We start from the raw sequence: 26,793 nt of genomic DNA, 5'->3' as shown, positions 1-26,793 counted from the left end.
AATATTATTTGTGCTAGTTCTGCTTTCATTATATGATCTGTATATAGCAGGATGTCAACTACAGCATTTGTTGAAATTTCAACCGGACATAGAATGTGTATTGACAGTAAGGAAAGATGGAGTCGCTGCTACAATATTTAAAACGCTTTTCACTAAAACTTGTATCTTTTAAAATATTGTACGAACCATTCAATAATTAATAAAATCAGTTATTCGAAATGACAAGTTCCATTTTCTCCTTAAAGCCGTTAGTAGAGTTTTCCATATACTCTGAGAAAATGGTTTGTGAAAAATGTTGGTGGAAAATTCCATATACAATAGTATGTTATATACGGTTAGTATGGTTTTTTTTTGGTGCTATTTTTTTAAATACTCATAATTATAATTTTATATAAATTATCTAATTTCTTCACAGTACTGGATAAAGAAGCACACTCGTATAGAGAGCAAAATATACTAAATTATCAACAAAAAATATAAAATTATTTCTTGAATAACTTCCAAGTTTTTATCCTACTGCGTTTTTATCATTCGTGTCTATCCTGTAACTTACCAGAAATATGCAGTGATTTTAGATCGCCATACACAGAACTAATTGGATCAACACAATCTTCTTACGGTAATCCACTCTGAAAGCTAAGCAAAATAATCCAGCCAAACGCTATTTTAAATTTCAATTTTTTTGGCGTATTCTTGATAATTCTTCTATGTATTTGAAGACGTACTTTCTGGACAAGTCATATTCAAAATTAGAAGTGAACAGGGAAAAATATCTTCGATACTCATTTTATTGTTTAGCTTTTTGTTGAACCGTCTACAATGCGGAGGGTTTGAAACTAGATACTACTGTGAAAGTTGTGGCAGGGGACAATGTTGGCTGTTGGCAGGTTGCACCTTACGTAGGTGCTCGTCACCACCCAGAAGGGAGCCGCTGAGCAAAGAACCGCTCAAAAGTGAGCCGCTGGCGCCCGCATTAAGACCGCTGGCGGCATTCAGAGAGCTGGCGGAGTTCAAGGAGCTGCCCGAGTTGAAGCCGTAGTTGGAGTTGAAGCCGTTGGATCCACCAACCTGCAGCTGGTTGGCACTGGCCAGACCGACTCCACTGCTATGGGAGCTGCCACTAGCAGCCTGTTGCCTGGCTGTCAGTTGAGCCTGGTTGATCAACTGATGCAGCTGAGAGCTACCGCTGCCAAAGTTGACACCAGTATTTTGACCCGAAGTCCACTGGGTCTGAGCACCTGAGCGTTGACCGAAGTTGCTGCCAAAGTTGGTTCCGAAGCCCTGGTTGACCTTGGAGGCAGAGTTCGTGCCAAAAGCGGAGGCAGCATTGGAGCCAAAGTGGAGGCAGCATTGGAACCAAAGCTGGAACCAGTGTTGGAGCCATAGGTGTAGCTGGCCGATGGCTGCTGCACGATCTGGGGAGTCGATGAGGTGGTTGTGACCTTGCGCTGATAGTAATGCTCAGCTGCGCCACCTGAACGTACTGCACCGAAGGCTGCTTCTGCTCTACAACGCGCTCTACATGTTGCACGTACTGCTGCGAGCCACCGGGCACGGTGTACACAATCTGTTGGGGTGCACTGGAGACAACGCGCTCGTGGTGCAAGTATGAGGGCAAAGTGAGGGCCACCGGTGCCTGTACATTGCTGGCGAGCAGCGACTCCGAGTTGACAGTGTTGGTATTGGCCCCTCCGAAGTTGACCTCAGTGCCGGCATTGTTGGCGTCAGCGAACTCTACGTTGCTGCCCACGTTGTGCGAGCTGGCTGCATTGAAGTTGGCACTGTGGCTGGTCTGGAAGGCAGAGTTGGAGGAGAAGGCGCTGTTGGAGCCAAAGGAAGCCTGATTGCTAGCCCCGAATCCAGCACCGCTGTTGGCACCAAATGAGGCAGCATTTTTGGATCCAAACGCAGAACCACCGCCCAAGCTGCTGCTGCTGCTCTCCACTCCCTCGACGGCACCCACGGAATCGTAGGAGCTCTCCAAGTTCCTAGTGACGAGCCACCAACGCCGCCGCCAAGCGACAGCTCAGCGGTACCGCCAGCTCCAAAGCTGTTCGAGCCACTAGCTCAAACGCCACTGGAGCCGTAGGCGTTGCGGTGGGCATTATCGATTGTCTTCTGACGGGATATACATAATATACATGCATGTTAAGTAATGGACATTCGCAACTTTTATTTTGAACAGAATGCAACCTTCATTATACAACAGTGCAAAGAATCTAACAGTGAAATGCTATGAATGATGCCGCTGACAATTGTTATATATGAGTAAATCTCTGACGGATTTGTCTCTGGCGACCATCTTTACAGTGAAAAAAAAAAAAAACATAAGCTGAAACAATTTTAAAAAAAAAAAAAGGTTATTCATCTAGATTAGTACATTAATTAGCGCTAAGAATGGTTTTCGAATTTTTGTTCTGTTTTGTTTTCTGTTCTGATAAATGCAAAAATAAACAAATTAGAACGCAAACCAAAATTTGAACGAATTTTTACATTTTTTTTTTTATAAAACAGAACAAGTCCCTAAATTCAATCTTATCTCTAAATATAGTTCTAATCTAAATGTTTATTAATCACCTTCACTTATTTGTAAAATTGTTTTAATTTATGACAGAGAAATACCCATATATAATTTTTGACAAGCGAGCACTAGTACTTTTAGAGTCTGATTAGTGATAACTATTTTTATACCCACAACACATAGGGTGAAAATAGTACATCATCGATATGCTAAATTTGGTCTTAATAATAATTATTTTTAAGTTTGCTACTAACAGCGAATATATATAAAGCTGCTAGATCGACTGGGCCAAGCGATCAAGAAAGAACGTCCACATATGGCAAAGAAGAAACCGCAGTTTCGTCAGGATAATGCACCGTGTCACAAGTCTATGGCAACAATGCTTAAATTGAGCGAATTAAAGTTCGAACTACTGCCGCAGCCACCCTACTCTCCAGATTTGGCCCCCCAGCGACTACTGGCTTTTTTCAGATCTCAAAAAGCACCTCCAAGGCAAGATATATCTATCAAATGAGGAGGTGATTGCCGATACTAAGGGCAAAAGTTCATCCTTCTACAAAAATGGCATCGAAAGGTTGGAAAAGCGCTGGACTGACTGTATAGCCGTAGATGGAAACCATATTGATGAATTAAAATACATTTTTTAGAAATTAATGTGTTTTTCCTTCTTAGGCCGGGAACTTATTGAGCGGTGTGTTAATTCCCTCAAAAATTATGATATTTGGTGTTTTGTCTTGGGCAATAATTTTTAGCTTAGACCATTAAAACAGAAATTATTAAATAATTATAATTTTTATAACCGCTACCCAAAGGCAGAAAGGTATTATAACTTTGTGCCGGCGGAAAATGTATGTAACAGGTAGAAGGAGGCATCTCCAACCCTATAAAGTATATATATTCTTGATGATCGTCAACAGCCGAGACGATCTAGCCATGTCCGTCTGTCCGTCTGTGTGTCTATCCGTCTGTCCGTATGAACACCTAGATCTCAGAGACTATAAGAGATAGAGCTATCATTTTTCGACAGCATTTGTTAGGTTTGCACGCAGATCAGGTTTGTTTCAAATTTTTGCCACGCCCACTTCCGCCCTCGCAAATCAAAAAAATCGAATTACAAAAGTTATTTTAAAGCTAAAGTTGCTAGTTTTGGTATATACAATAATAACTATAGTAGTTATAATTCCTGAAAATTTGGTTACGATCAAAAAAACGCATTCTTACTAGGGGTCTTAGTTGCATTGGCTGACAATCTGATATATTGTTCCGTCTATGGTATATTTTGAATGCGGTACTATATCGATATACCACATACCATTTGGTATATTTTTAGTATTTTTGCAGTATATTCGGAATATTTTGTGAATAATACCGCAAAATATATTGCTTTAATTCAAAATGGGTAGCGGGTATCTCACAGTCGAGTACACTCGACTGTAGCTTTCTTACATGTTATTTTTTGCCCGAAAATTTCACATACGTGAATAAGTCAGTTAAATTAGTTTAATTACTGTCGAATATAGGGATTATTTAATCTATAAGTGAATGCTCTCTGAAATATTACTACCGGAAACAAAAATAACAAAATTATACGGGAAATTAAGAAATAACTAAGAGTAAAATTGTCTCTCTTATTTTTGTTGGTAGAAACCGAAAGCTTGAATACATATGAAGTACTGTTGCATAACATTACTTGTATATTCTTCTTATTACGTCAAATTTGATTGAATTTTGTAAAGTGATTTAGTGGGTTTGTACCATGTTGCCAATTGGAAATTTCGATTTCGTCAAATACAAAATGATCTCTTCAATATTGCCGCACGGCACTTACCGACTATGAAAATCATCACGTTTCTGTCTACTCGACAAACACCGACACAATATATAAGAAACGAAAGAAGATCGTCAGACTACGGTCAGAGAAAATTACAAATTTCTTAACTTACCTGCTGTGAAAAACTGAAAGAGAAAGCTAAATATTCATATATTAAATTACGTTTGAAATTACTGCCGAGTGGGAGGGAAATGAGACGAGTTCGGCTCAGCAGCGAGACGGCGTGAAAGGTAAGTGAAAACGGTCTCACTTTCAGCTAACTTTCACTTCTCATTCCCTCGCCCCGCAGAGGACGCCAGTGTGCCCATTTTTAAGGGTCGTGCCAGCAGCAGCAGAGGTGACTCAAAACATCAGTCCAGAGATCCCTACGATCCCAAGGCGCAATGGAATCCCAACTGAACATCGTGGCCTTGATGCCGGCAATCGAGCTGGCTCCAGATCTAGCTCAGACGGCTACTATCCCCAGTACTATCCCCAGCATGTATACACCAGCGATAGCTCCGATGTGGGCGGCATCTATCGCAACGGCGAAACTTGGACCCATTACGTGCCCGTTTGGACCACGGAGCGGTCTCCGCATGAGCAGAGCCAGCTGCAGCGACGTCCCAGCTGGAAGCCCTGCTACTGCATGGCCTCCTATGGCACCGACTACAGACGCCGTCGGGCGACAAAAGGCATTAAAGGACCCTCAAGACGGGAATTGTCAAAGGCAAGTCCATAAGGTCGACAGCAAGCTGGAGCAGCCTTTCTCCTAAAACATAAGATTCGTTAATTAAAAAAAAAACTATTCAAGATAAACAATTTAAATATAATTCCAGAACTTCTCACAAAATTCTTAGTTGAATGTATAACATATTTATAGATATCCGAAACTGTTCGAACTGTATCGGACAACTATTAGGACCGTCGGATCTTTTTTGCTTTGCTTAACAATATATATGAAAGATTTTTGAAAAAATTAAGGAAACATCTTCGATTAAGTATAATATAGTATATATATTTTTTATCAGAAAAGTATTAGTCATGGAAGAAATAATTATCTATGGCTAAAACTGCTAACGGGTATAAAATAGTGTGACAGCAAAATTCGGGTGCAAACTGGAATGACATGAAAGATAAAAGCTATTTGGAGAAAATTAGATGTAAGATCCTATTCCGACAGTAAAAAATGAACCAGATACAAATAAACAATTGCATCATATCAAATTTCATGAGAACTTAACAGCTTGACAACTCAAAAATCTTTTATACAGAAAAAATCTTATCGGTTTTGAAGGAAATAACCCGAATATTTCCAATAATAGGAAAGTAGCATTATTCATATGAATATGACGCTGCCTATATCGAAATAGCTATATATAAATTCTTATGTACTGAGGGCAACAATTGTATACTATTGCTCAAAGCTGTATAATTTCAAGACCTCACAAACAAAGTGCCCTTCGAAGAGTCAACAACACAAGTTTTAATCCGAAAATACAGACTAGCGATAAGCCGATAAGAGTATCCCGAATACCACGTGGAACCACAGTCTTCTCCTTTATCCAGAAATTGAATTGGACAACAAACTAGGCAGCGAGCACCGCCAGCGAATAATATTTTTTGACTTGGAAATAAATACTACTTTCAACAATGGGTTCTACGACTGGTCAAGGCACAATTGAAATATTTCTCTTACTTATTTTAGTTGCGATTATGGCATATCAAGTATTTTTGTCAAGTCGTCAATTTGACTTTCTGCTACAACTTAAACCAATTATTAAAACAATAACTTAAAATTCTGATTAACTGGATAGTACTTAAGATTTCATTTGTATTGTTTTATAATTTGCTGTTTTTGTAAGCCTACAAGGTGGAAGGTGAATTTGCAATGAATCATCTGCGATACCCACCCAGATAGATGGCTAAATTATAATAAATATGCAATTGTATTTGATTATATAAATTACACAATTTTTGCTTTATTATTTCCGTTGTATTATTTGACAAGCTTATATAGTGCTCAATTGCATATTCATCTGTCTATTAATATTATGTATTGTTCTTAGTACTGTTTACAGTTTATTTAACTAATTGTTTCATTTGAAAATTTCCTTCTGTGAAAATTACAATCTCAATATCAAGAAGAAGATAAGAACCCTAAAGTCCTGATTTTTAGTGGTCAACAGGGGAAGAAAACATCGATCGGCTCGGTGTAAGAATCTGTGTATTTTTTATTATTTTATGCTAATTACAATTAAAATCCGTTATTCTCAAGAATAATGTCTCCACAATCGTGAACGATTTTCTCAAATAGTGCCCAATTTCGCGTTACACAATTATTTACTTAAGAAACAACATTAATTTCAAAACCTTGTATGAAATATTAACTGAGGTTTACCGGGTTTTGTAGGAATTCAAATGACTATAGTAATAATTGGGTGTACTAATCGAAGCTGTATCATTCAAACTAAGCTTACTTTTCGAAGACAACTTTATCTGTATACAACATCAGCAAGTGATATTAGAAACAAGTAAGAAAGCTGCAGTCGATGGCAATGCGATTTTCAGTAACTATAAATACTGTATAGTATGTATGTTCCATCTTCCTTACAGTCTCTAAGATCTACATATGTAGGTGTTCATAAAGACGGAAGGACAGAAAGATAGACAGACGGTATTGCATGTTAACATTGATCAAGAGTATTTACTTTATAAGGTCGGAGATGGCTCCTTCTGCCCGTTACGCACATTTGTTCTGGACACAAGGTTCCACCATCCACCTTATGTATACTGGGTATATACATTTTAGCTTCATCTGCCTGTTACATACATTTCAATTCGGCAAATATTATATGATAATTCCGTGATCCGCCGTTCAAGATTAGAGTTAGTGAATTGGAAAGCGTTACCGACTGAAAATATGTATCGAAGCTTATTCTATGTGTAATATAAATAAAATTATTAAAAACTCATGAGAACTTATCACAACTAAAAAATCTTTATATTTATACACTATTGAAGTGAATAACCCGAATATTCCCAGTAATAGGAAATTTTCCGCTCCCTTATGAACAGAGCTACATTTGTACATATGTACATATATATAAAATCTTATGTATTCATTGTATGCATTAAAAAAATCTTTTTATCGAACAATGACTGATACCACGACGGAAAGCCACGATTCAAATACTTCATCTATAGTTCCTCTTATTTGTGCTAGTTCTGCTTTCATTATATGATCTGTATATAGCAGAATGTCAACTACAGCATTTGTTGAAATTTCAACCGGACATAGAATGTGTATTGACAGTAAGGAAAGATGGAGTCGCTGCTACAATATTTAAAACGCTTTTCACTAAAACTTGTTTCTTTTAAAATATTGTACGAACCATTCAATAATTAATAAAATCAGTTATTCGATATGACAAGTTCCATTCTCTCCTTGAAGTCGTTAGTAGAATTTTCCATATACTCTGAGAAAATGGTTTGTGAAAAATGTTGGTGGAAAATTCCATATAGTATATACGGTTAGTATGGTTTTTTTTGGTGCTATTCTTTTAAATACTTATAATTATAATTTTATATAAATTATCTAATTTTTTCACAGTACTGGATAAAGAAGCACACCGTCTCATATAAAGAGCAAAATATACTAAATTATCAACAAAAAATATAAATTTATTTCTTGAATAACTTCCAAGTTTTTATCCTAGTGTGTTTTTATCATTCGTGTCTATCCTGTAACTTACCAGAAATATGCAGTGATTTTAGATCGCTATACACAGAACTAATTGGATCAACACAATCTTCTTACGGTAATCCACTCTGAAAGCTAAGCAAAATAATCCAGCCAAACGCTATTTTAAATTTCAATTTTTTTGGCGTATTCTTGATAATTCTTCTATGTATTTGAAGACGTACTTTCTGGACAAGTCATATTCAAAATTAGAAGTGAACAGGGAAAAATATCTTCGATACTCATTTTATTGTTTAGCTTTTTGTTGAACCGTCTACAATGCGGAGGGTTTGAAACTAGATACTACTGTGAAAGTTGTGGCAGGGGACAATGTTGGCTGTTGGCAGGTTGCACCTTACGTAGGTGCTCGTCACCACCCAGAAGGGAGCCGCTGAGCAAAGAACCGCTCAAAAGTGAGCCGCTGGCGCCCGCATTAAGACCGCTGGCGGCATTCAGAGAGCTGGCGGAGTTCAAGGAGCTGCCCGAGTTGAAGCCGTAGTTGGAGTTGAAGCCGTTGGATCCACCAACCTGCAGCTGGTTGGCACTGGCCAGACCGACTCCACTGCTATGGGAGCTGCCACTAGCAGCCTGTTGCCTGGCTGTCAGTTGAGCCTGGTTGATCAACTGATGCAGCTGAGAGCTACCGCTGCCAAAGTTGACACCAGTATTTTGACCCGAAGTCCACTGGGTCTGAGCACCTGAGCGTTGACCGAAGTTGCTGCCAAAGTTGGTTCCGAAGCCCTGGTTGACCTTGGAGGCAGAGTTCGTGCCAAAAGCGGAGGCAGCATTGGAGCCAAAGTGGAGGCAGCATTGGAACCAAAGCTGGAACCAGTGTTGGAGCCATAGGTGTAGCTGGCCGATGGCTGCTGCACGATCTGGGGAGTCGATGAGGTGGTTGTGACCTTGCGCTGATAGTAATGCTCAGCTGCGCCACCTGAACGTACTGCACCGAAGGCTGCTTCTGCTCTACAACGCGCTCTACATGTTGCACGTACTGCTGCGAGCCACCGGGCACGGTGTACACAATCTGTTGGGGTGCACTGGAGACAACGCGCTCGTGGTGCAAGTATGAGGGCAAAGTGAGGGCCACCGGTGCCTGTACATTGCTGGCGAGCAGCGACTCCGAGTTGACAGTGTTGGTATTGGCCCCTCCGAAGTTGACCTCAGTGCCGGCATTGTTGGCGTCAGCGAACTCTACGTTGCTGCCTACGTTGTGCGAGCTGGCTGCATTGAAGTTGGCACTGTGGCTGGTCTGGAAGGCAGAGTTGGAGGAGAAAGCGCTGTTGGAGCCAAAGGAAGCCTGATTGCTAGCCCCGAATCCAGCACCGCTGTTGGCACCAAATGAGGCAGCATTTTTGGATCCAAACGCAGAACCACCGCCCAAGCTGCTGCTGCTGCTCTCCACTCCCTCGACGGCACCCACGGAATCGTAGGAGCTCTCCAAGTTGCCTAGTGCCAAGTAGCCACTGGAGCCGTAGGCGTTGCGGCGGGCAGTATCGATTGCCTCCTGATGGGCATCGTAGTTGCTAAAGAGTTGGGGGGATATACATAATATACATGCATGTTAAGTAATAGACATTCGCAACTTTTATTTTGAACAGAATGCAACCTTCATTATACAACAGTGCACAGAATCTAACAGTGAAATGCTATAAATGATGCCGCTGCCAATTGTTATACTCGTACCATATACATATGTGAAAAAAAAACATAAACTGAAACAATTTTAAAAATAACAAAGCTTATTCTTATTCTTACAGCTCCAGATTACCACTTTAATTAGAGCTAAGAATGGTTTTGGTTTTTTTTCTGTTTTGTTTTCTGTTCTGATAATTGCAAAAATAAACAAATTCGTACGCAAACTAAAAACTGAACCAATTTATATAATTTTTGGTGGAGGTGGAAGCGGAAGCAATGCAAGTGGAAACAGTGGCCATCGGCCGAAGATACACGGCGTGCATGTGATTGTCGATACGGGTGCAGAAACTTGGACCCATTACGTGCCCGTTTGGACCACGGAGCGGTCTCCGCATGAGCAGAGCCAGCTGCAGCGACGTCCCAGCTGGAAGCCCTGCTACTGCATGGCCTCCTATGGCACCGACTACAGACGCCGTCGGGCGAGCAAGACGACAAAAGGCATTAAAGGACCCTCAAGACGGGGAAGTGTTAAAAGTCAAGTCCATAAGGTCGACAGCAAGCTGGAGCAGCCTTTCTCCTAAAACATAAGATTCGTTAATTAAAAAAAAACTATTCAAGATAAACAATTTAAATATAATTCCAGAACTTCTCACAAAATTCTTAGTTAAATGTATACCATATTTAAAGATATCCAAAACTTTTCGTATTAAATGTATAAAATTACATCAAAACTTTCTTTATCGGACAACTATTAAGACCGTCGGATCTTTTTTTGCTTTGCTTAACAATATATATGGAAGATTTTTGAAGAAATGAAGGAAACATCTTCGACCCCATTAAGTATAATATATATATTATTGATCAGAAAAGTATTAGTCATGGAAGAAATAATTAGCTACGACTAAAACTGCTAACGGGTACAAAATAGGGTGATAGCAAAATGAGGTTCGGGTGCAAACTGGAATGACATGAAAGATAAAAGCTATTTGGAGAAAATTAGATGTAAGATCCTATTCCGACAGTAAAACATGAACCGAATACAAATAAACAATTTCATCATAGGAAAGTTCATGAGAACTTAACAGCTTGACAACTCAAAAATCTTTTATATAGAAAAAATCTTTTCGGTTTTGAAGGAAATAACCATGAGAACTTAACAGCTTGACAACTCAAAAATCTTTATTTTTATACAGAAAAATCTTATCGGTTTTGAAGGAAATAACCCAAATATTTCCAATAATAGGAAAGTAGCATTATTCATATGAATATGGTGCTGCCTATATCGAAAGAGCTATATATAAATTCTTATGTACTGAGGGCAACAATTTTATACTATTGCTCAAAGCTGTATAATTTCAAGACCTCACAAACAAAGTGCCCTTCGAAGAGTCAAGAACGCAAGTTTTAATCCGAAAATACAGACTAGCGATAAGCCGATAAGAGTATCCCGAATACCACGTGGAACCACAGTCTTCTCCTTTATCCAGAAATTGAATTGGACAACAAACTAGGCAGCGAGCACCGCCAGCGAAAAATATTTTTTGACTTGGAAATAAATACTACTTTCAACAATGGGTTCTACCAGTGAAATATTTCTCTTACTTATTTTAGTTGCGATTACGACATATAAATTATTTTTGTCAAATCGTCAACTTGACTTTCTGCTACAACTTGAACCATTGATTAAAAAAAAATAGAAATTCTGATTAACTGGATAGTTCTTAAGATTTCATTTGTATTGTTTTATAATTTGCTGTTTTTGTAAGCCTACAAGGTGGAAGGTGGATTTGCTATGAATCATCTGGGATACCCACCCAGATAGACGGCTAAATAATAATAAATATGCAATTGTATTTGATTATTTTATATATATAATTACACAATTTTTGCTTTATTATTTCCGTTATATTATTTGACAAGCTTATGTAGTGATATTCTCGTTTGCCAAGAAAGCTTATTTTTCAATTCATTGGATTCTCTTTATTTTTCTGACAGTCACAGGGTGAGCACACGAAATCGGTTATATTGAAACATATGTATAGAATTTGTACAGCAGCTGCTCTAATATTCACAATATTTGGAGAATTTCATTAAAACTATCCTCATTCTCCTCATTTTTATTGTCATATGTTCATCCAGTTCCTATCATTTTTAGGAATTTATTAGGAAGGTATATCTATATCAGCATTTGTCAAGTCTGTGCAAGCCATAACTATAAATGCATGATTTAGAATAAAATGTATTTTCAAAACGAACTAGGTTTCCTAAATGATACAATTGAGCCAACAATGTATGCTCGGCCACAAAAAGACATAGCACTGCTTCTTGCTCCATCGTCTTGACCGTCAAAGTTACAAAATCTATTTGGTTTGTTTGCATAAAGCCGCCCCTAGCACTTTTATGCTTTTTGGTCAAAACATGGGCGCGCAAATCAGAGAGTTTTGCGGTGATTTTACATTTGCAGTAACTGTCATCCGTGTCGTCCTTTTGCCTTTAGTGACGCTACGATAAGAATTGGCGTGAACTTTGATATTGCCATACAATACTATACAATCGATTTATCACTAAAAATGTTGACAAGCATCGACAGAACAGCTACAGCAAATATTGTTCCATAATTTTGGGCAAATAAAAAAAAAATCTAAAAAAAAAGCATTTAAGTAAAACAAAAGCCAGAATTCCCGCTGCCCGCTTTTTGCAATTTTTTCAAGCAAATGGCATTTGAAAAAAAGGCAGTTTTGACGGGAAAAAAGCGACTCTGGCAACTCTGCGTGGTACCATGACGAAGATGAGTGACGAATGAATGATGAATTTTGTTGGTGATGATAATGTACTAGATTGATTAATATAAATGTACCAAAATCAGAATTATTTAATTTTTTTGTTGTATCCACGAGTATGCCTCAACAATTTTCCATTAGAATTATTACTTTTACGTTTACTAAGTTAATACAAAACAAGTAAGAAAGTTACAGTCGAGTGTGCTCGACTGTGACATACCCGCTACCCATTTTTAATAAAGGCAAAATATTGCGGTATAATTTTCAAAATATACCGAAAATACTAATAACTAAATAATACTAAACTAAAATATACCAAGTGGTATATGTGGTATATCGATGTAGTACCGCATTCAAAATATACCATAGACGGCACAATGTACCAGATTGTCGGCCAAAGCAACTCAGACCCCTAGTAAGTAGGCGTTTTTGCCCATACAAAAGTATTTCTTTAATAACTTCCACAATTTTTATCTGATCGCAAATTTTCAGGAATCATAACTACTATAGTAGTTATTGTATATACCAAAATTCGTAACTCTAGCTTTAAAATTAGGCTTGTTATCCGTTTTTTTTTTTAATTGTGGGGGCGGAAGTGGGCGTGGCAAAAATTTGAAACAAGTTTGATCTGCGTGCAAACATAACAAATGCTGTCGATAATAATAAAAATAATTATAGCTCTATCTCTAATAGTCTCTGAGATCCAGTGTTTCATACAGACGGACGGACAGACACACAGACGGACAGACGGACATGGCTATATCGTCTCGGCTGTTGACGATGATCAAGAATACATATACTTTATAGGGTCGGAGATGCCTCCTTCCACCTGTTACATACATTTCCTGCCGGCACAAATTTATAATACCCTTCTACCCTATGGGTAGCGGGTATAATAATACCAAATTTGGTAGAAAATATACCAGAATGAATAAACATCACAATTACAAATATTGATCTTTGGACCAAGTTTAAAAAAAAAAACGTTTGTTGAAAAGTGTTCAAAATGAGCATTACTGAGTACATGCGAGTTTTTTTTGTTTTTTATTTCGTAAATAAACCAATTAATTTTTTTGGTATATTTTGTATAAGATTTTGTTAATAAATATTCAAAGAATAAACACAAAAAAATATATATACAGTGGCGTGCAAGTGTGAGTACATGTTTGCAAATACTGACTTTGGGTTCGCATAAAAAAGTTATTAGTAAAGTAAATGAGTCGTATTTACTGAGGGCACAAATGTTAAGCTATTGTACAAAGCTGTATACTTTCAAGATCTCACAAACAAAGTGCCCTTCTAAGAGTCAACAACACAAGTTTCAATCCGAAAATACAGACTCGCGATAACCCGATAAGAGTATCCCGAATACCACGTGGAACCGTAGTCTTCGCCTTTTCCAGTATCCAGAAATTCAATTGGACAACAAACTAGGCAGCGAGCACCGCCAGCGAAAAAACTTTTTAACTGGGAAATAAATACTACTTTCAACAATGGGTTCTACCAGTGAAATATTTCTCTTACTTATTTTAGTTGCGCCTATGACATATAAAGTATTTTTGGCAAATCGCTACAACTTGAACCATTTATTAAAAAAAAATAGAAATTCTGATTAACTGGATAGTTCTTAAGATTTCATTTGTATTGTTTTATAATTTGCTGTTTTTGTAAGCCTACAAGGTGGAAGGTGAATTTGCTATGAATCATCTGGGATACCCACCCAGATAGCTGGCTAAATAATAATAAATATGCAATTGTATTTGATTATAAAAATTATACATTATGCATTTTCATCTGTCTATTAATATTATTGTTTTTAGAACTTTTACAGTTTATTGAACTAATTGTTTCATTTGAAAATTTCCTTCTGTCAAAATTAAAATCTCGATTAACACTTGCATTTAATTTGAAACCTAAGATGAAGAAAATATATATAAATATGTATGTGCATATATAAATCTCTATGTGTGTTCTACCATATCTCCTACATATAAAGGTGTTCATAGAAACGTAAGGAGAGAAAGACAAACAGACAGTATTGCCTGTTAACACTGATCAAGACTATTTACTTTATAAGGTCGGATGCCTCCTTCAGCCCGAAACGCACATTTGTTCAGGAAACAAGTTTCCACCATACACCATATGTATACTGGGTATATAAATTGTAACTTCATCTGCCTGTTACATACATTTCAAAAATCATAATTCCGTGATCCGCCGTTCAAGATTTAATTGAGTTGGATTTCAAGTTAGTGAGTTGTAAAGCGTTACCGACTGAAAATATGTATCGAAACTTGTTCTATGAGTAATATAAGAAAATTATAAAAACTCATAAGAACTTATCACAACTAAGAAAACTTTATATTTATACACTATTGAAATGAACAACCCGAATATTCCCAGTAATAGGAAATTTTCCGCTCCCTCATGAACAGAGCTGCATTTGTACATATGTATGTACATATATATAAAATCGTATGTATTCATGGTATATGCACCTCTAGATTTCACAAATAAACTGACTTTCGGAGAGTGCAGAACATTCCTAGAGTGCGGAATATAAGTCTGAATTAAAGGCAACGTCATCAACAATCTAATTTAAGATACCTAAAAAACGAACAAGCCATAAGCCAATACGACTATCTTGAAGACTGCGAGGGACTCTACCATTCTCCTTAACCAGCATTAAAAAAATCTTTTTATCGAACAATGCGTAATACCACGATGAAAAGCCACGGTTCAAATACTTTATCTAGAGTTCAAATATTCCTCTTATTTGTGCTTATACTGCTTTCAATATACGATCTGTATATAGAAAAATGTCAGCCACAGCATTTGTTGAAATTTCAACCGGTCGTAGAATGTGTATTGACACTAAAGAAAGATGGATTACTTGTTACATTATTTAAAACAGTTTTATCTAAATCTTGTTTCTTAGACCTTATCTTATAAAATATAGTACGAACCATTCAATAATTAATAAAATGAGTTATTAAAAATGTAAAATTCTATTTTTTCCTTGAAGTCGTTAACAGAATTTTGTATATACTCTAAGAAAATGGATTGTGAAAACGGGATAGAATATTCCATGTTTATACGGTCAGTATGTTTTTTTTTGGTGCTATGCTTTTAAATACTTATAATTAAAATTGTATACGAATTATATAATTTTTTCACAGCACTTTCTTAAGTAGCACACTGATCAAGTTTGTTAAAAAAAAATTTGAGTCTCGTATAGAGATCAACATACTAACATAAATTATCATCTAAAAATATAAAATTATTTCTGGAATAACTTCCAAGATTTTATCCTACTGTGTTTTTATCATTCGTTTCTATCCCGTAACTGACCCGAAAAATGCAGTGGTTTTTGATCGCCATACACAGAACTAATTTCATCACCACGTTCTGGTTGCGGTGATCCACTCTGAAAGCTAAGGAAAATAATCCATATTTCTGATCGTTTCTTTGAAGTATTTTAAGACGTACTTTCTGGACAAGTCATATTCAAAATTAGAAGTGAACAGAGAAAAATATCTTCGATACTCATTTTATTGTTTGGCATTTTGTTGAACCGTCTACAATGCGGAGGGTTTGAAACTAGATACTACTGTGAAAGTTGTGGCAGGGGACAATGTTGGCTGTTGGCAGGTTGCACCTTACGAATGCACACTGTAGGTGCTCGTCCTACCGTTGTCATCGACGGACGCGGTGGCTGCGTTGTATCCGAACTGCTTGCCGTTGAGGTTGTAGTTCTCGCTCTCGCCAGTGGCCAGATCCTTGTAGTTCTTCACATGGCCATCGGAGCCAAACTATAAAGATTCCAAAGAACAAATTAAATATGGCATAGGCTTAGAATTCACGAATCTACCTCAGACTGGGAAGACCACTTGGATTGCTTCTCCCACTGCTTGGTCTGGTAACCACTGCCCGCACCGCCGGCGCCGCCAAAGTTGCCGGAGCCGGACAGTTGCTGTCCCGCATTGAGACCCAAGTTGTTCTGGCTGTTGAGGGAGGCACCACCCAGAAGGGAGCCGCTGAGCAAAGAACCGCTCAAAAGTGAGCCGCTGGCGCCCGCATTAAGACCGCTGGCGGCATTCAGAGAGCTGGCGGAGTTCAAGGAGCTGGCGGAGTTCAAAGAGCTGGCGGAGTTCAGGGAGCTGCCCGAGTTGAAGCCGTAGTTGGAGTTGAAGCCGTTGGAGCCACCAACCTGCAGCTGGTTGGCGCTGGCCAGACCGGCTCCACTGCTATGGGAGCTGCCACTAGCAGCCTGTTGCCTGGCTGTCAGTTGAGCCTGGTTGATCAACTGATGCAGCTGAGAGCTACCGCTGCCAAAGTTGACACCAGTATTTTGACCCGAAGTCCACTGGGTCTGAGCACCTGAGCGTTGACCGAAGTTGCTGCCAAAGTTGGTTCCGAAGCCCTGGTTGACCTTGAAGGCAGAGTTGGTGCCAAAAGCGGAGGCAGCATTGGAGCCAAAGGTGGAGGCAGCATTGGAACCAAAGCTGGAACCAGTGTTGGAGCCATAGGTGTAGCTGGCCGATGGCTGCTGCACGATCTGGGGAGTCGATGAGGTGGTTGTGACCTTGCGCTGATAGTAATGCTCAGAGGTGCCGGAAGGCTGCGCCACCTGAACGTACTGCACCGAAGGCTGCTTCTGCTCTACAACGCGCTCTACATGTTGCACGTACTGCTGCGAGCCACCGGGCACGGTGTACACAATCTGTTGGGGTGCACTGGAGACAACGCGCTCGTGGTGCAAGTACTCCACATTGTTGCCGCTGGATGAGGGCAAAGTGAGGGCCACCGGTGCCTGTACATTGCTGGCGAGCAGCGAATCCGAGTTGACAGTGTTGGTATTGGCCCCTCCGAAGTTGACCTCAGTGCCGGCATTGTTGGCGTCAGCGAACTCTACGTTGCTGCCCACGTTGTGCGAGCTGGCTGCATTGAAGTTGGCACTGTGGCTGGTCTGGAAGGCAGAGTTGGAGGAGAAGGCGCTGTTGGAGCCAAAGGAAGCCGCGTTGTTGGCACCAAAGGCAGCCTGATTGCTAGCCCCGAATCCAGCACCGCTGTTGGCACCAAATGAGGCAGCATTGTTGGATCCAAAGGCAGAACCACCGCCCAAGCTGCTGCCGCTGCTCTCCACTCCCTCGACGGCACCCACGGAATCGTAGGAGCTCTCCAAGTTGCCTAGCGACGAGCCACCAACGCCGCCGCCAAGCGACAGCTCAGCGGTACCGCCAGCTCCAAAGCTGTTTGAGCCACTAGCTCCATAGCCACTGGAGTCGTAGGCGTTGCGGCGGGCAGTATCGATTGCCTCCTGATGGGCAGCGTAGTGGCTAAAGAGTTGGGGAATATACATACATAAGTAATGGACATTCGCAACTTTTATTTTGAAGAGTATGCAACCTTCATTATACAACAGTGCAAAGAATCTAACAGTGAAATGCTATTGAATGATGTCGCTGGCAATTATTATATATGAGTAAATCTCTGACGTATTTGTCTCGGGCGACCATCTTTACAGTGAAAAAAAAAAAAACATAAACTGAAACAATTTTAAAAATAACAAAGGTTATCCTTACAGCTCCACTTACCACTTTAATTAGAGCTAAGAATGGTCTTAGAATTTTTGCTCCGTTTTGTTTTCTGTTCTAATAATTGCAAAGATAAACAAATTCGTACGCAAACCAAAATTTGAACGAATTTATATTTTTTTACAAGTTCCTAAAATGAATCTTAACTCTAAATATAGTACTAATCTAAACTTCACTTATTTTTAAAATTGTTTTAATTTATGACAGAGAATTACCCATATATAATTTCTGACAAGCGGACACTAGTTCATTTAGAGTCTGATTAGTGATCACTATATTTAAACCCACGACACATAGGGTGAAAATAGTACTTCATCGATATGCTAAATATGGTCTTCGATGAATTTCATTAGTTTTCGGATTTTTATTTTTTATATTTATTTTTTTATGGTTTGCCTTGGGCAATAATTTTTAGCTTTGACCATTAAAACATAAATTATCAAATAATGATAATTTTTATTTTTTTGCCCAAAAATTGCACATACGTAAATAAGTCAGTTAAATTAGTTATAATTACTGTCGAATATAGGGATTATTTAATCTATAAGTTACTGCTCTCTGAAATATTACTGCCTCAAAATTTATCTAAATTATACGGGAAATTAAGAAATAACTAAGAGTTAAATTGTCTCTCATATTTTTGTTGGTAGAAACCGAAATTTTGAATACATATGAAGCACTGTTGCATAACATTACTTGTATACTCTTCTCATTACGTCGAATTTAATTGAATTTTGTAAAATGATTTAGTGGGTTTGTACCATGTTGCCAATTGGAAATTTCGATTTCGTTTAATACAAAATGATCTCTTCAATATTGCCGCACGGCACTTACCGACTATGAAAATCATCACGTTTCTGTCTACTCGACAAACACCGACACAATATATAAGAAACGAATAAAGATCGTCAAACTACGGCCAGAGTATATTACAAATTTCTTAACTTACCTGCTGTGAAAATCTGAAAGAGAGAGGAAAAAATGCATATATTAAATTTCGAATTGATTAGGATTGTTATTTAGTTTGTTTATGCTGATGTTTCATCGGACACGTGTCCAATAAAAAGTGCATTGCACAATTTGCGTTGTGTAAATAGTTCATTCAGGAAAGTACAACAAAACAGGGCTTAACGTGTTATCAGTACTATTCCGGGAAATTAGCATTATGCAATTATGTCACGGTATTGTAAACGTCAGCAGGATTGAAACAGCATTGAGATAATGTGGCAGCATTTTCACATTTAGATTGCACTTTCGTTTTTTTTATTTTTGGGGATTTTAAAGGAATCCCGAGGGTTCTTTACCTGCGCAGGCGACACCCAGGCATAGAGCCAACACCAATATTGATTTCATTTTGAATATTCTATAAAATATTTTCTACTTTTCTTGCGTAAAACCGTTTGAGACTCGCGCTTGAAATTGAACTAATGAATTGGATCGATTGGAACGCGCTTTAAAAACCCAGACGTTTATTGATAACAGCGGAGAGTTCTGTTCGGACTTGAACTGATTGCTTCTTGACCTAGAATGATGCCATTGGGCACAGCAGATAATGTCAGCTATTTATTCAACTAGGAATTGGTGCAGAAATTTTTAACAATATTTATTTCTATCAATGATGAAAGTAATCTATATAAAGTATACATACGTATGAATGTATATGTATGTATAAGCATAAATATATAAATATATATGGGAATTGTTTTCGTGTCGAAACCTTGGAGTACTCACACATCGTTGCCATGTACAGTACGGCCTGCTTAATACGTATACGCCGAGTGCGCCACACATACATACATATGTACATTTATTTCTCAAGAGCATACATAGTGCAATAGTATAGTCAAGTACAGGCCATTGATAGTAAGCTAAACTTGAAAATGCTCACATTCAAAATCGCATACATACATATAATGCAAATCATTCGCAGATAGCTAGAGATTAAACATTGTCTATATTATTTTATTTCATTTTATTAGTGTTATCTCAACATACTTTTTGGGGACTTATCAAAATAGATAAACTCCTGCAATGAAAAGTTTACATTTATAATATTTAAGACGACTACATGTCAAACAAACTTTATTTGAATCTACTATATAAAGACATTTTGAAATATACTCATTCCAAATATACTTAAATAAATTGATAATAATAATTAAATAATAATAAATTTAATAGATTTTTGTTTTATGTTATAAGGAATTGAACAAATATTTAAAAATCATTAGCAAACATTTTCTGATCACATCATAACTAATTTCAGTTGCCGACAGCTAATGGGTTAACAATTGGGAATCACTTGAACCTGTTTCAATTAATCTTGGCAATATTTTTGCGCATTCGTTTTCATTTGAATTTCGAACACAGCTTCCCGGAATGAACAACGGTGTTTGTTAATTTGTAAATAAAAAATCAAAATAATGTAAGATGTTTACAAACAAAAGTTTTTGTTTTATTGCTTCCGCTAAATGCTAATGAGCTAAATCTGAATGATTAGAACATGAAAATTGTTATGCTATAGAGTAATTCGAAACCTGAATACCCTGTCCGTAATGGGAAGTTAAAAAATGAGTGGATAATAACTTACTAAACTGTTCTAAAATATTACATTTTTATACCCGCTACCCACAGGATAGAAGGGTATTATAACTTTGTGCCGGCAGGAAATGTATGCAATAGATAGAAGGAGGCATCTCCGACCCTATAAAGTATATATATTCTTGGTCAGCGTCAACAGCCGAGACGATCTAGTCATGTCCGTCTGTTTGCCTGTCCGTCTGTCCGTATGAAACACTGGATCTCAGAGACTATACGAGATAGAGCTAAAATTTTTTGTTCGTCAGCATTTGTTATGTTTGCACGCAGATCAAGTTTGTTTCAAATTTTTGCCACGCCCCCTTTCCTCACCCGCAAATCAAAAAAATCGAATAACAATCGTAATTTTAAAGCTAGAGCTGCGATCAGATAAAAATTCTAGAAGTTAAAAGAAATACTTTTGTATGGGCAAAAACGCCTACTTACTAGGGTCCTTAGTTGCTTTGGCTGACAATCTGCTATATTGCGCCGTCTATGGTATATTTTGAATGCCGTTCGGCATATTTTTAGTATTTTTAATATATTTTGAGAATAATACAGCAAAGTATATTGCTTTTATTCAAAATGGGTAGCTGGTATATCACAGTCGAGCACATTCGACTGTAGCTATCTTACTTGTTTTTTTACTGTGTGTTTTACTTATATAAATTGATATAAATGTATGATACATGTATGCATACAATCAAACTTTTTCATTGAAATGTCCATATATAATATAAAATAAATATGTATATTATTAATGTAATTCACTTTATTAAAATTGTACTAAGTTATGACTTTAATAATACCTGCTATATTAAAGTTATTCTATAAATAGAGTAATCTACGTTTATCTCTTTCAATTTTTTTCGTTATCTAATTTCTCTATATACTAATAAGTTTTTTTGGGCACACTTCTATTTAGCAGGAATTACTTTGGGATCGAATAGATTCGCTTAAACAACTAACCGATCATTCCCCTAGTATTATGGCATTAAATACCTCTATGTACATATGTAGCTCAGTATACAAGTTGAGAATTGAAATGTGCTTTTAATGTATGCAATTAATTAGCTAAACATAGACTGTTTCCTGTGACGCCTGATAAACTTTGTTCGGTTCTCTATCTATTGCAAAACTCGTAGTATATTATACTGGTCGATCGCCCAATATAATGCCCATAGCAGCCAAAATCAAGGTTATGAGCTTAAAGTGGGCAAAAAAAAAGAGAAACAAAAATAAATAAATTTGCATATTCGCGAACTTATCAGTGGAAGCTTTCGAAACTTTCTAACACAAACGAAAGCCGGTACAGTGAAGACCCATTAAATGAGAAAGTCATGCAGATTGTATATATTTAAATATAGATATATATAATATGTATATATTTGTGTTCAACACATACAAATGCAGTTTAATTAACTGCTTTCCAAATGTAAAGTTTTATAAAATGCTAAACACCAAAAATAAAATTGAGCTGATTTTCCTCGCGAATTACACCGAAGAAATTCATCTTTAGGAGTGCACAGAGTAAGACGTCACCTTGCCATTATCGTTGATGGTGGTCTGAGCTCCACGTCGAGTAGTGCCATCGCCATTACTGCTGCTGAAAGAGCTCACGGAGACGCCCTTGTAACCGCCACCGCCGCCGCCACCTCCACTTGAGCTGGAGCTAGAGCTGGAGCCGAAGCGATTGACAATGTTGGGCGAGGCCTGAAGAGAAGAACTCCGAGTGAGTAATCTATCTAGCAAGGATTGTTGGACATTAGCTTACCGGGTTGGCAGGACTGATATAGGCGGTCTGTCTGTGTCCATTCGATCCAATGGAGCCAGAGGCAAGGGCATAGCTGGGCGCATAGCGATGTGAGTTGTAGGAGCCACCGCTGCCAGAGCCGCTAGAGGCACCACTGTAACCACCGCTGGAAGCACCGCTGTAACCACCGCTGGAGCCACCGCTAGAGCCACCGCGGTATCTGTTCTGGTAGGCTAGGTTGTCATGGAAGGCCTGCTGGGCGGCAATTTGCTGTTGGATACGACTGAAAAACAAGTGCACAAAATACAGATTAACAAATTGGTTCCTCTAGAGGCTTGTTCAATTACGGGTTAGTAGGAAATTGTCAGAGTGGAAAGCAGTGTAATTACGTGTCATCGTTGCTTATCGATGCATCCGCTGACACAAAAGCATTACCAGAGGCGGCCAGACCCGTTATAGCTCTACAAGAATAGATAGCATCACCATTAACCCATTTAAAACTACACAGAATATAATAAATAGCGAGCCAGCAGAGTGTGGCCTAATGCTCACTGTTGGTTCGCATAGTTCTGGGCCAGAATGTGGTTAGTCAGCTGCTGGTGGAATAGATAGGGATCCGTAATGCCAAAGTGTGGTGCGTATCCACTGTTGTAGTCATCATAGTCATTGTAACCACCCACGTAACCACCTACTCCTCCATCACTGCTTGCGCTGCTGCCTGCATAGCTTCCAGCATAGCCTCGGCGACGACGAACTGGAGTGCGACCTGGAATTAATATAAAGAGTTTAATATTGCCACACAACTAAGTCTAAAAATAAGTTATGGAGTGATGATGACACTAATTTGAAACAAATTTCTTTGTAATTTATTTCATTCAAAAAATGTATCAAATGCAACCTTAATTTTTCTATGACTTGAAAAGTCAATCGAAAGATACAAGTTTCATTATATTGATTTTTGTAAACCAATTAAATAAAATAAAATTCAGGTCCTGCCAATTTTAAATTTTGAATAAAGATTTACTAAATGATAACTTGAAAAAATGCTATAAGATTTATAAAATGACTGAGTAAATCAGCGAATAGAATAAATTGTCAGTATCTTTACACTAGGAAATAGATTAAAAAACTCAACAAAGTGAAAAAGTAAAATGACTGCAATTATAATTCAAATTTTATAAAACAATTCGACTTTATCAATTTTCGAAAGCTTATTCAATCTTCGAAAATTGCTGTTTCTTGTGATTAACGCGTATTTCGAATACTCTTTTAGAAATGTATTTGTCATAGTCGGAGGTTAATGAACTAAACAATATTTAAATAGCGATGATCTTGAAGATAATCTACACGTTTAGCTTTTATGTAATGTTTGAAAGTCATGGTTCTTCCTGTACTTACTGGATGCGGCGTCACCTTCATTATTCAAAGCGCTCATTACGACACAAATGATTAAAAATTTCCACATGTTAAACAATTTGCATTTGCGTTCGAAAATCGGTTGGTTTTTGCTACAAAAAAAAAAAAACAATAATTTATTAAAAACCAAAAACAAAATAATATAAGTTAAATCGGAATCAAAACGAGACTGGTCTTAATTTAAGTGTAATCGATCCGGTTTCAAGTTGTAGAGGTTTGACTTGAATACGATGTATAAATTACAACATTGTGTAAAGCTCATCTTCTCCTAATACTAAAAAGTGATTAGATGATTTGAGCTTATGTAAGGTTAACGCTAACTGCAATAAGTAATGTCGGAACTATGCAAATTGATAGCCTAAAGCGCGCATTGTCTTATTGTCTCAATTCCCATCACATCACAAATCAATTAAGAAGATCTTACTCAACCTAAGATTATATATTAACGCATCAAATTTTTTCACTTAAAAGCGGATCATCCCCCTAAACCGGAGATGAGACTGCTGATGGTCCTCCCATCACGTTCTCTCAGAATGAAACCCACAATTATTTCATAAAGTGCCGCTCATAAATTTAACCCATTATAATTGCAACTACACGATTTCTCAACTATGAGATTGCAAAAATTATTGGCAAATGTAGTAGGCGCGGTCCAGAAGTAGGACTGAGGCAAAAAATAATGTTGTGTAGTCGCAGCAGCCAAGAAATTAACCAAATTCAAAGCGGAAATCCCCGAAATGTAAATTAATGGATTTCTATATGATACTGTCAATATTTTGTCCAGAGATTTCTAAACCGGTTCTACTAATTGGTTGCTCTTTAATCATTATTCTTCTTTTTTTTAGTTTTTTTTTTGCCTCTCTCTGAGCTGACAAGTTTAATACATTTGTTGTTCTTTAAAGCATTTAACATTTTGGTGCGCATTTTGTTTTGTCATTTGCTCTGCTCATCGTTGATAATATTTGTATTTTTTGCCACTTATTTCGTACTTGAGAGATCTTTGAGCATTTCATTATTGCACTTCACTTTGTGTTTAAGTTTCGTTTATTGCGGGGAATTTTTTATTTGAACAATCTTTCTTTGTTTTGGGCTGTACTCATTCAATAAATTTTCGATTTAGACTGTGCATATCAAATAATCCAAACTCTCTCTACCGAATCAAAATATAAAATACCGTCATCCATAAAATTAGCATACGAGTATGTATCGAAATTCAAAAATTCACACGGGTTTGGCGGCCTAGCGGAATCCCCCCAAAATACTATGAAAATGTTTTGTGTATCTACAACGATTTTGATGATTTTTCACTTGTTCAATGCTAATGGAACACTTATGTTTGACGTTCCGCCGATAAGCACACTAATATATAACTCATATAAAACATAAACAATTCACATTTGCCCCTTTTCCATCCACATACACACGAACTGGCCAAAAACGGAATTAAACTGCGCCTCAAATTTGCAAAACTAACAAAGTTATAGCAATATTGATATATTCTTGGCAGTGAACTCTCTCTTCCGCTCTCTCTTGCTCTCTTCACTTGCGTCTCCCGATCTCTGCTCATCTTTTCACACTGGTTTGTTGTGCCGATGAGCTTGACGACTCATTCACGAGTGTTTTGATTTATGCTTGACTGTTTGGCAAACTCTTTACGATTCTAAGCCTCACTCTCGCTCTCGCACTCTCCCTATTCGTTTGGCTTACACTCTCTGACTTTATTTACTCATTCACTCACTTTATAAGCTCGACCGATCGTCTTCACTGTGCGACAACTTGGCAACGTCTGAGCCAGAACAGGCATCGCAGGTCCTCTTATAAACGTGGTCCGAGATCAAAGCAGACCCGTACTAAACTTACTGACAGTGACAGACACTTTTCGATGATGGTTAGCTCCCCACACATAGACATATTTATATGAGATGTACGTACATACGAGTATAGTGAATATTCATATATATGCAAATCGAGTGTTTGTGAGTGTGTTGTGTGGTTGCTGTTTGGTTGTAAACTGTTGTTTGTGTAGCTTGTGGTTAGCTAGCAGCGCTTTGTTGACTAATTATAACAAAAGTCAGCTTTTGTTTCGGTCACCCGCTGACAAGATCGTCTCGGTTCACTCACAATTCTAGCCACAGTTCTATCGATAATTCGGAATATTCACCCATTCTAAGCCCATCAAGTTAATCAGCAACATTTACATCACTTTATCATGATTGACTTTTAGATTAATTTATAACAGAGTGATAGAGATCTTAATTATTTGATCGACATCTAAGATTTATTGGTCTGATTAACTTAATTATGAATCTAGATTATATAAACTCACTGAACACAGCTCAAACGGTAGGCCAAAAGGAAACAATTTGAAAGCAACTAAGAAAGCTACAGTCGAGTGTGCTCGACTGTGAGATATCCTCTACCCATTTGGAATAAAAGCAAAACAATGCGGTACTAATATTAAAATATACCTACTTGATATACTACAAAATACTTAAATAGGCTTTATTGGTATATTGATACATTCAAAATCTACCACAGAGTACGAAATATACCAGATTATCAGCCAAGGCAACTAAGCCCCGTAGTAAGTAGGCGTTTCTTTCCATCCAAAATAATTTCTTAAATACCAGAACTTATGGAGGCAGAAGTGGGAGGCAAAAATGTGCTTTACAAAATATTATATCTCTATCTCTTATAGTCTCTGAGATGTATGTATGTGTTCATACGGACAGACGGACAAGACTATATCGTTTCAGCTGACGACGGTGAAAAAGAATATTAGGATAATTCTCTGACGAAATTTGTCGCGTGTGACATAATTTCAACAATTTAAACAAGTAGCAAAGCTACAGTCGAGTGTGCTCGACTGAGAGACCGCTACCCATTTTGAATAAAAGCAAAATATTGCGGTATTTTTTTTTAAATATACTAAATTAATTACGGAATATAGCAAAAATAT

At 37.7% G+C, this 26,793-nt stretch overlaps 5 protein-coding genes across 9 annotated transcripts; 1 reads left to right on the top strand and 4 right to left on the bottom strand.

The window, feature by feature from the left end:
• Positions 1-843: 843 nt before the first annotated feature.
• Positions 844-4,365, bottom strand: LOC133837769 (uncharacterized). Its single transcript, XM_062268631.1, is given in 6 exon segments — positions 844-1,044; positions 1,075-1,340; positions 1,343-1,469; positions 1,472-1,986; positions 1,989-2,066; positions 4,350-4,365. Coding segments are annotated over 6 exon segments (1,203 nt in total).
• Positions 4,366-4,509: 144 nt separating this feature from the next.
• LOC133844987 (uncharacterized) lies at positions 4,510-5,122 on the top strand. Its single transcript, XM_062279288.1, has 2 exons — positions 4,510-4,582; positions 4,642-5,122. The coding sequence occupies exon 2, from the start codon at positions 4,736-4,738 to the stop codon at positions 5,105-5,107; it is 372 nt and encodes a 123-aa protein (XP_062135272.1). The 5' UTR covers positions 4,510-4,582; positions 4,642-4,735; the 3' UTR covers positions 5,108-5,122.
• Positions 5,123-8,448: 3,326 nt separating this feature from the next.
• Positions 8,449-10,070, bottom strand: LOC133837761 (uncharacterized). The gene is made up of 4 exons (XM_062268622.1): positions 9,949-10,070; positions 9,236-9,599; positions 8,608-9,179; positions 8,449-8,577 (listed from the first exon to the last, which is right to left on the bottom strand). Exons 1-3 carry the CDS (start codon positions 10,068-10,070, stop codon positions 8,694-8,696), a joined length of 972 nt encoding a protein of 323 aa, XP_062124606.1. The 3' UTR covers positions 8,449-8,577; positions 8,608-8,693.
• A 5,955-nt stretch (positions 10,071-16,025) lies between these two features.
• Positions 16,026-19,526, bottom strand: LOC133841913 (ATP-dependent RNA helicase glh-2-like). 3 transcript variants are annotated; one of them, XM_062274762.1, is made up of 5 exons: positions 19,393-19,525; positions 19,038-19,050; positions 18,923-18,949; positions 16,363-17,830; positions 16,026-16,303 (listed from the first exon to the last, which is right to left on the bottom strand). In XM_062274762.1, the coding sequence occupies exons 1-5, from the start codon at positions 19,439-19,441 to the stop codon at positions 16,151-16,153; spliced, it is 1,710 nt and encodes a 569-aa protein (XP_062130746.1). In that variant the 5' UTR covers positions 19,442-19,525; the 3' UTR covers positions 16,026-16,150. The 3 variants fall into 3 exon arrangements, with proteins under 3 accessions (XP_062130746.1, XP_062130754.1, XP_062130760.1); XM_062274770.1 differs by lacking the exon at positions 18,923-18,949 and having other exon boundaries at positions 19,393-19,526; XM_062274776.1 differs by lacking the exons at positions 18,923-18,949; positions 19,038-19,050 and having other exon boundaries at positions 16,363-17,823; positions 19,373-19,525.
• A 2,466-nt stretch (positions 19,527-21,992) lies between these two features.
• Positions 21,993-25,675, bottom strand: LOC133848484 (RNA-binding protein FUS). Of its 3 annotated transcripts, none has more exons than XM_062284083.1 (6): positions 25,573-25,675; positions 23,817-23,926; positions 22,971-23,184; positions 22,808-22,879; positions 22,440-22,701; positions 21,993-22,378 (listed from the first exon to the last, which is right to left on the bottom strand). In XM_062284083.1, the coding sequence occupies exons 2-6, from the start codon at positions 23,881-23,883 to the stop codon at positions 22,181-22,183; spliced, it is 813 nt and encodes a 270-aa protein (XP_062140067.1). In that variant the 5' UTR covers positions 23,884-23,926; positions 25,573-25,675; the 3' UTR covers positions 21,993-22,180. The 3 variants fall into 3 exon arrangements, with proteins under 3 accessions (XP_062140067.1, XP_062140074.1, XP_062140082.1); XM_062284090.1 differs by lacking the exon at positions 25,573-25,675 and adding an exon at positions 25,255-25,273; XM_062284098.1 differs by lacking the exons at positions 22,808-22,879; positions 25,573-25,675.
• Positions 25,676-26,793: the final 1,118 nt, after the last annotated feature.

The sequence above is a fragment of the Drosophila sulfurigaster genome, chromosome 2L (assembly GCF_023558435.1).
Source record: "Drosophila sulfurigaster albostrigata strain 15112-1811.04 chromosome 2L, ASM2355843v2, whole genome shotgun sequence".
NCBI classification, from domain to species: domain Eukaryota; kingdom Metazoa; phylum Arthropoda; class Insecta; order Diptera; family Drosophilidae; genus Drosophila; species Drosophila sulfurigaster.
Note: the sequence above shows the minus strand (reverse complement) of the source record. Positions and strands in the feature narration are given on the sequence as shown.

What these genes read in the sequence shown, in the direction of transcription:
- LOC133841913 (XM_062274762.1), bottom strand. Translation starts at nt 19,441, where the DNA reads ATGAAATCAATATTGGTGTTGGCTCTATGCCTGGGTGTCGCCTGCGCA. An exon ending in CGTGATGATTTTCATAGTCG is followed by an intron (nt 17,831 to 18,922) that starts GTAAGTGCCGTG and finishes CCAACTCTTTAG; the next exon opens with CCACTACGCTGCCCATCAGG. An exon ending in AGTGGTCTTCCCAGTCTGAG is followed by an intron (nt 16,304 to 16,362) that starts GTAGATTCGTGA and finishes GAATCTTTATAG; the next exon opens with TTTGGCTCCGATGGCCATGT.
- LOC133848484 (XM_062284083.1), bottom strand. Translation starts at nt 23,883, where the DNA reads ATGTGGAAATTTTTAATCATTTGTGTCGTAATGAGCGCTTTGAATAAT. An exon ending in TGAAGGTGACGCCGCATCCA is followed by an intron (nt 23,185 to 23,816) that starts GTAAGTACAGGA and finishes TATTAATTCCAG; the next exon opens with GTCGCACTCCAGTTCGTCGT. An exon ending in TCGATAAGCAACGATGACAC is followed by an intron (nt 22,702 to 22,807) that starts GTAATTACACTG and finishes CTTGTTTTTCAG; the next exon opens with TCGTATCCAACAGCAAATTG.
- LOC133837761 (XM_062268622.1), bottom strand. Translation starts at nt 10,070, where the DNA reads ATGGGTCCAAGTTTCTGCACCCGTATCGACAATCACATGCACGCCGTG. An exon ending in ACCAAAAATTATATAAATTG is followed by an intron (nt 9,600 to 9,948) that starts GTTCAGTTTTTA and finishes CCAACTCTTTAG; the next exon opens with CAACTACGATGCCCATCAGG. An exon ending in CCAACAATGCCGGCACTGAG is followed by an intron (nt 9,180 to 9,235) that starts GTCAACTTCGGA and finishes GCTGCTCGCCAG; the next exon opens with CAATGTACAGGCACCGGTGG.
- LOC133844987 (XM_062279288.1), top strand. Translation starts at nt 4,736, where the DNA reads ATGGAATCCCAACTGAACATCGTGGCCTTGATGCCGGCAATCGAGCTG.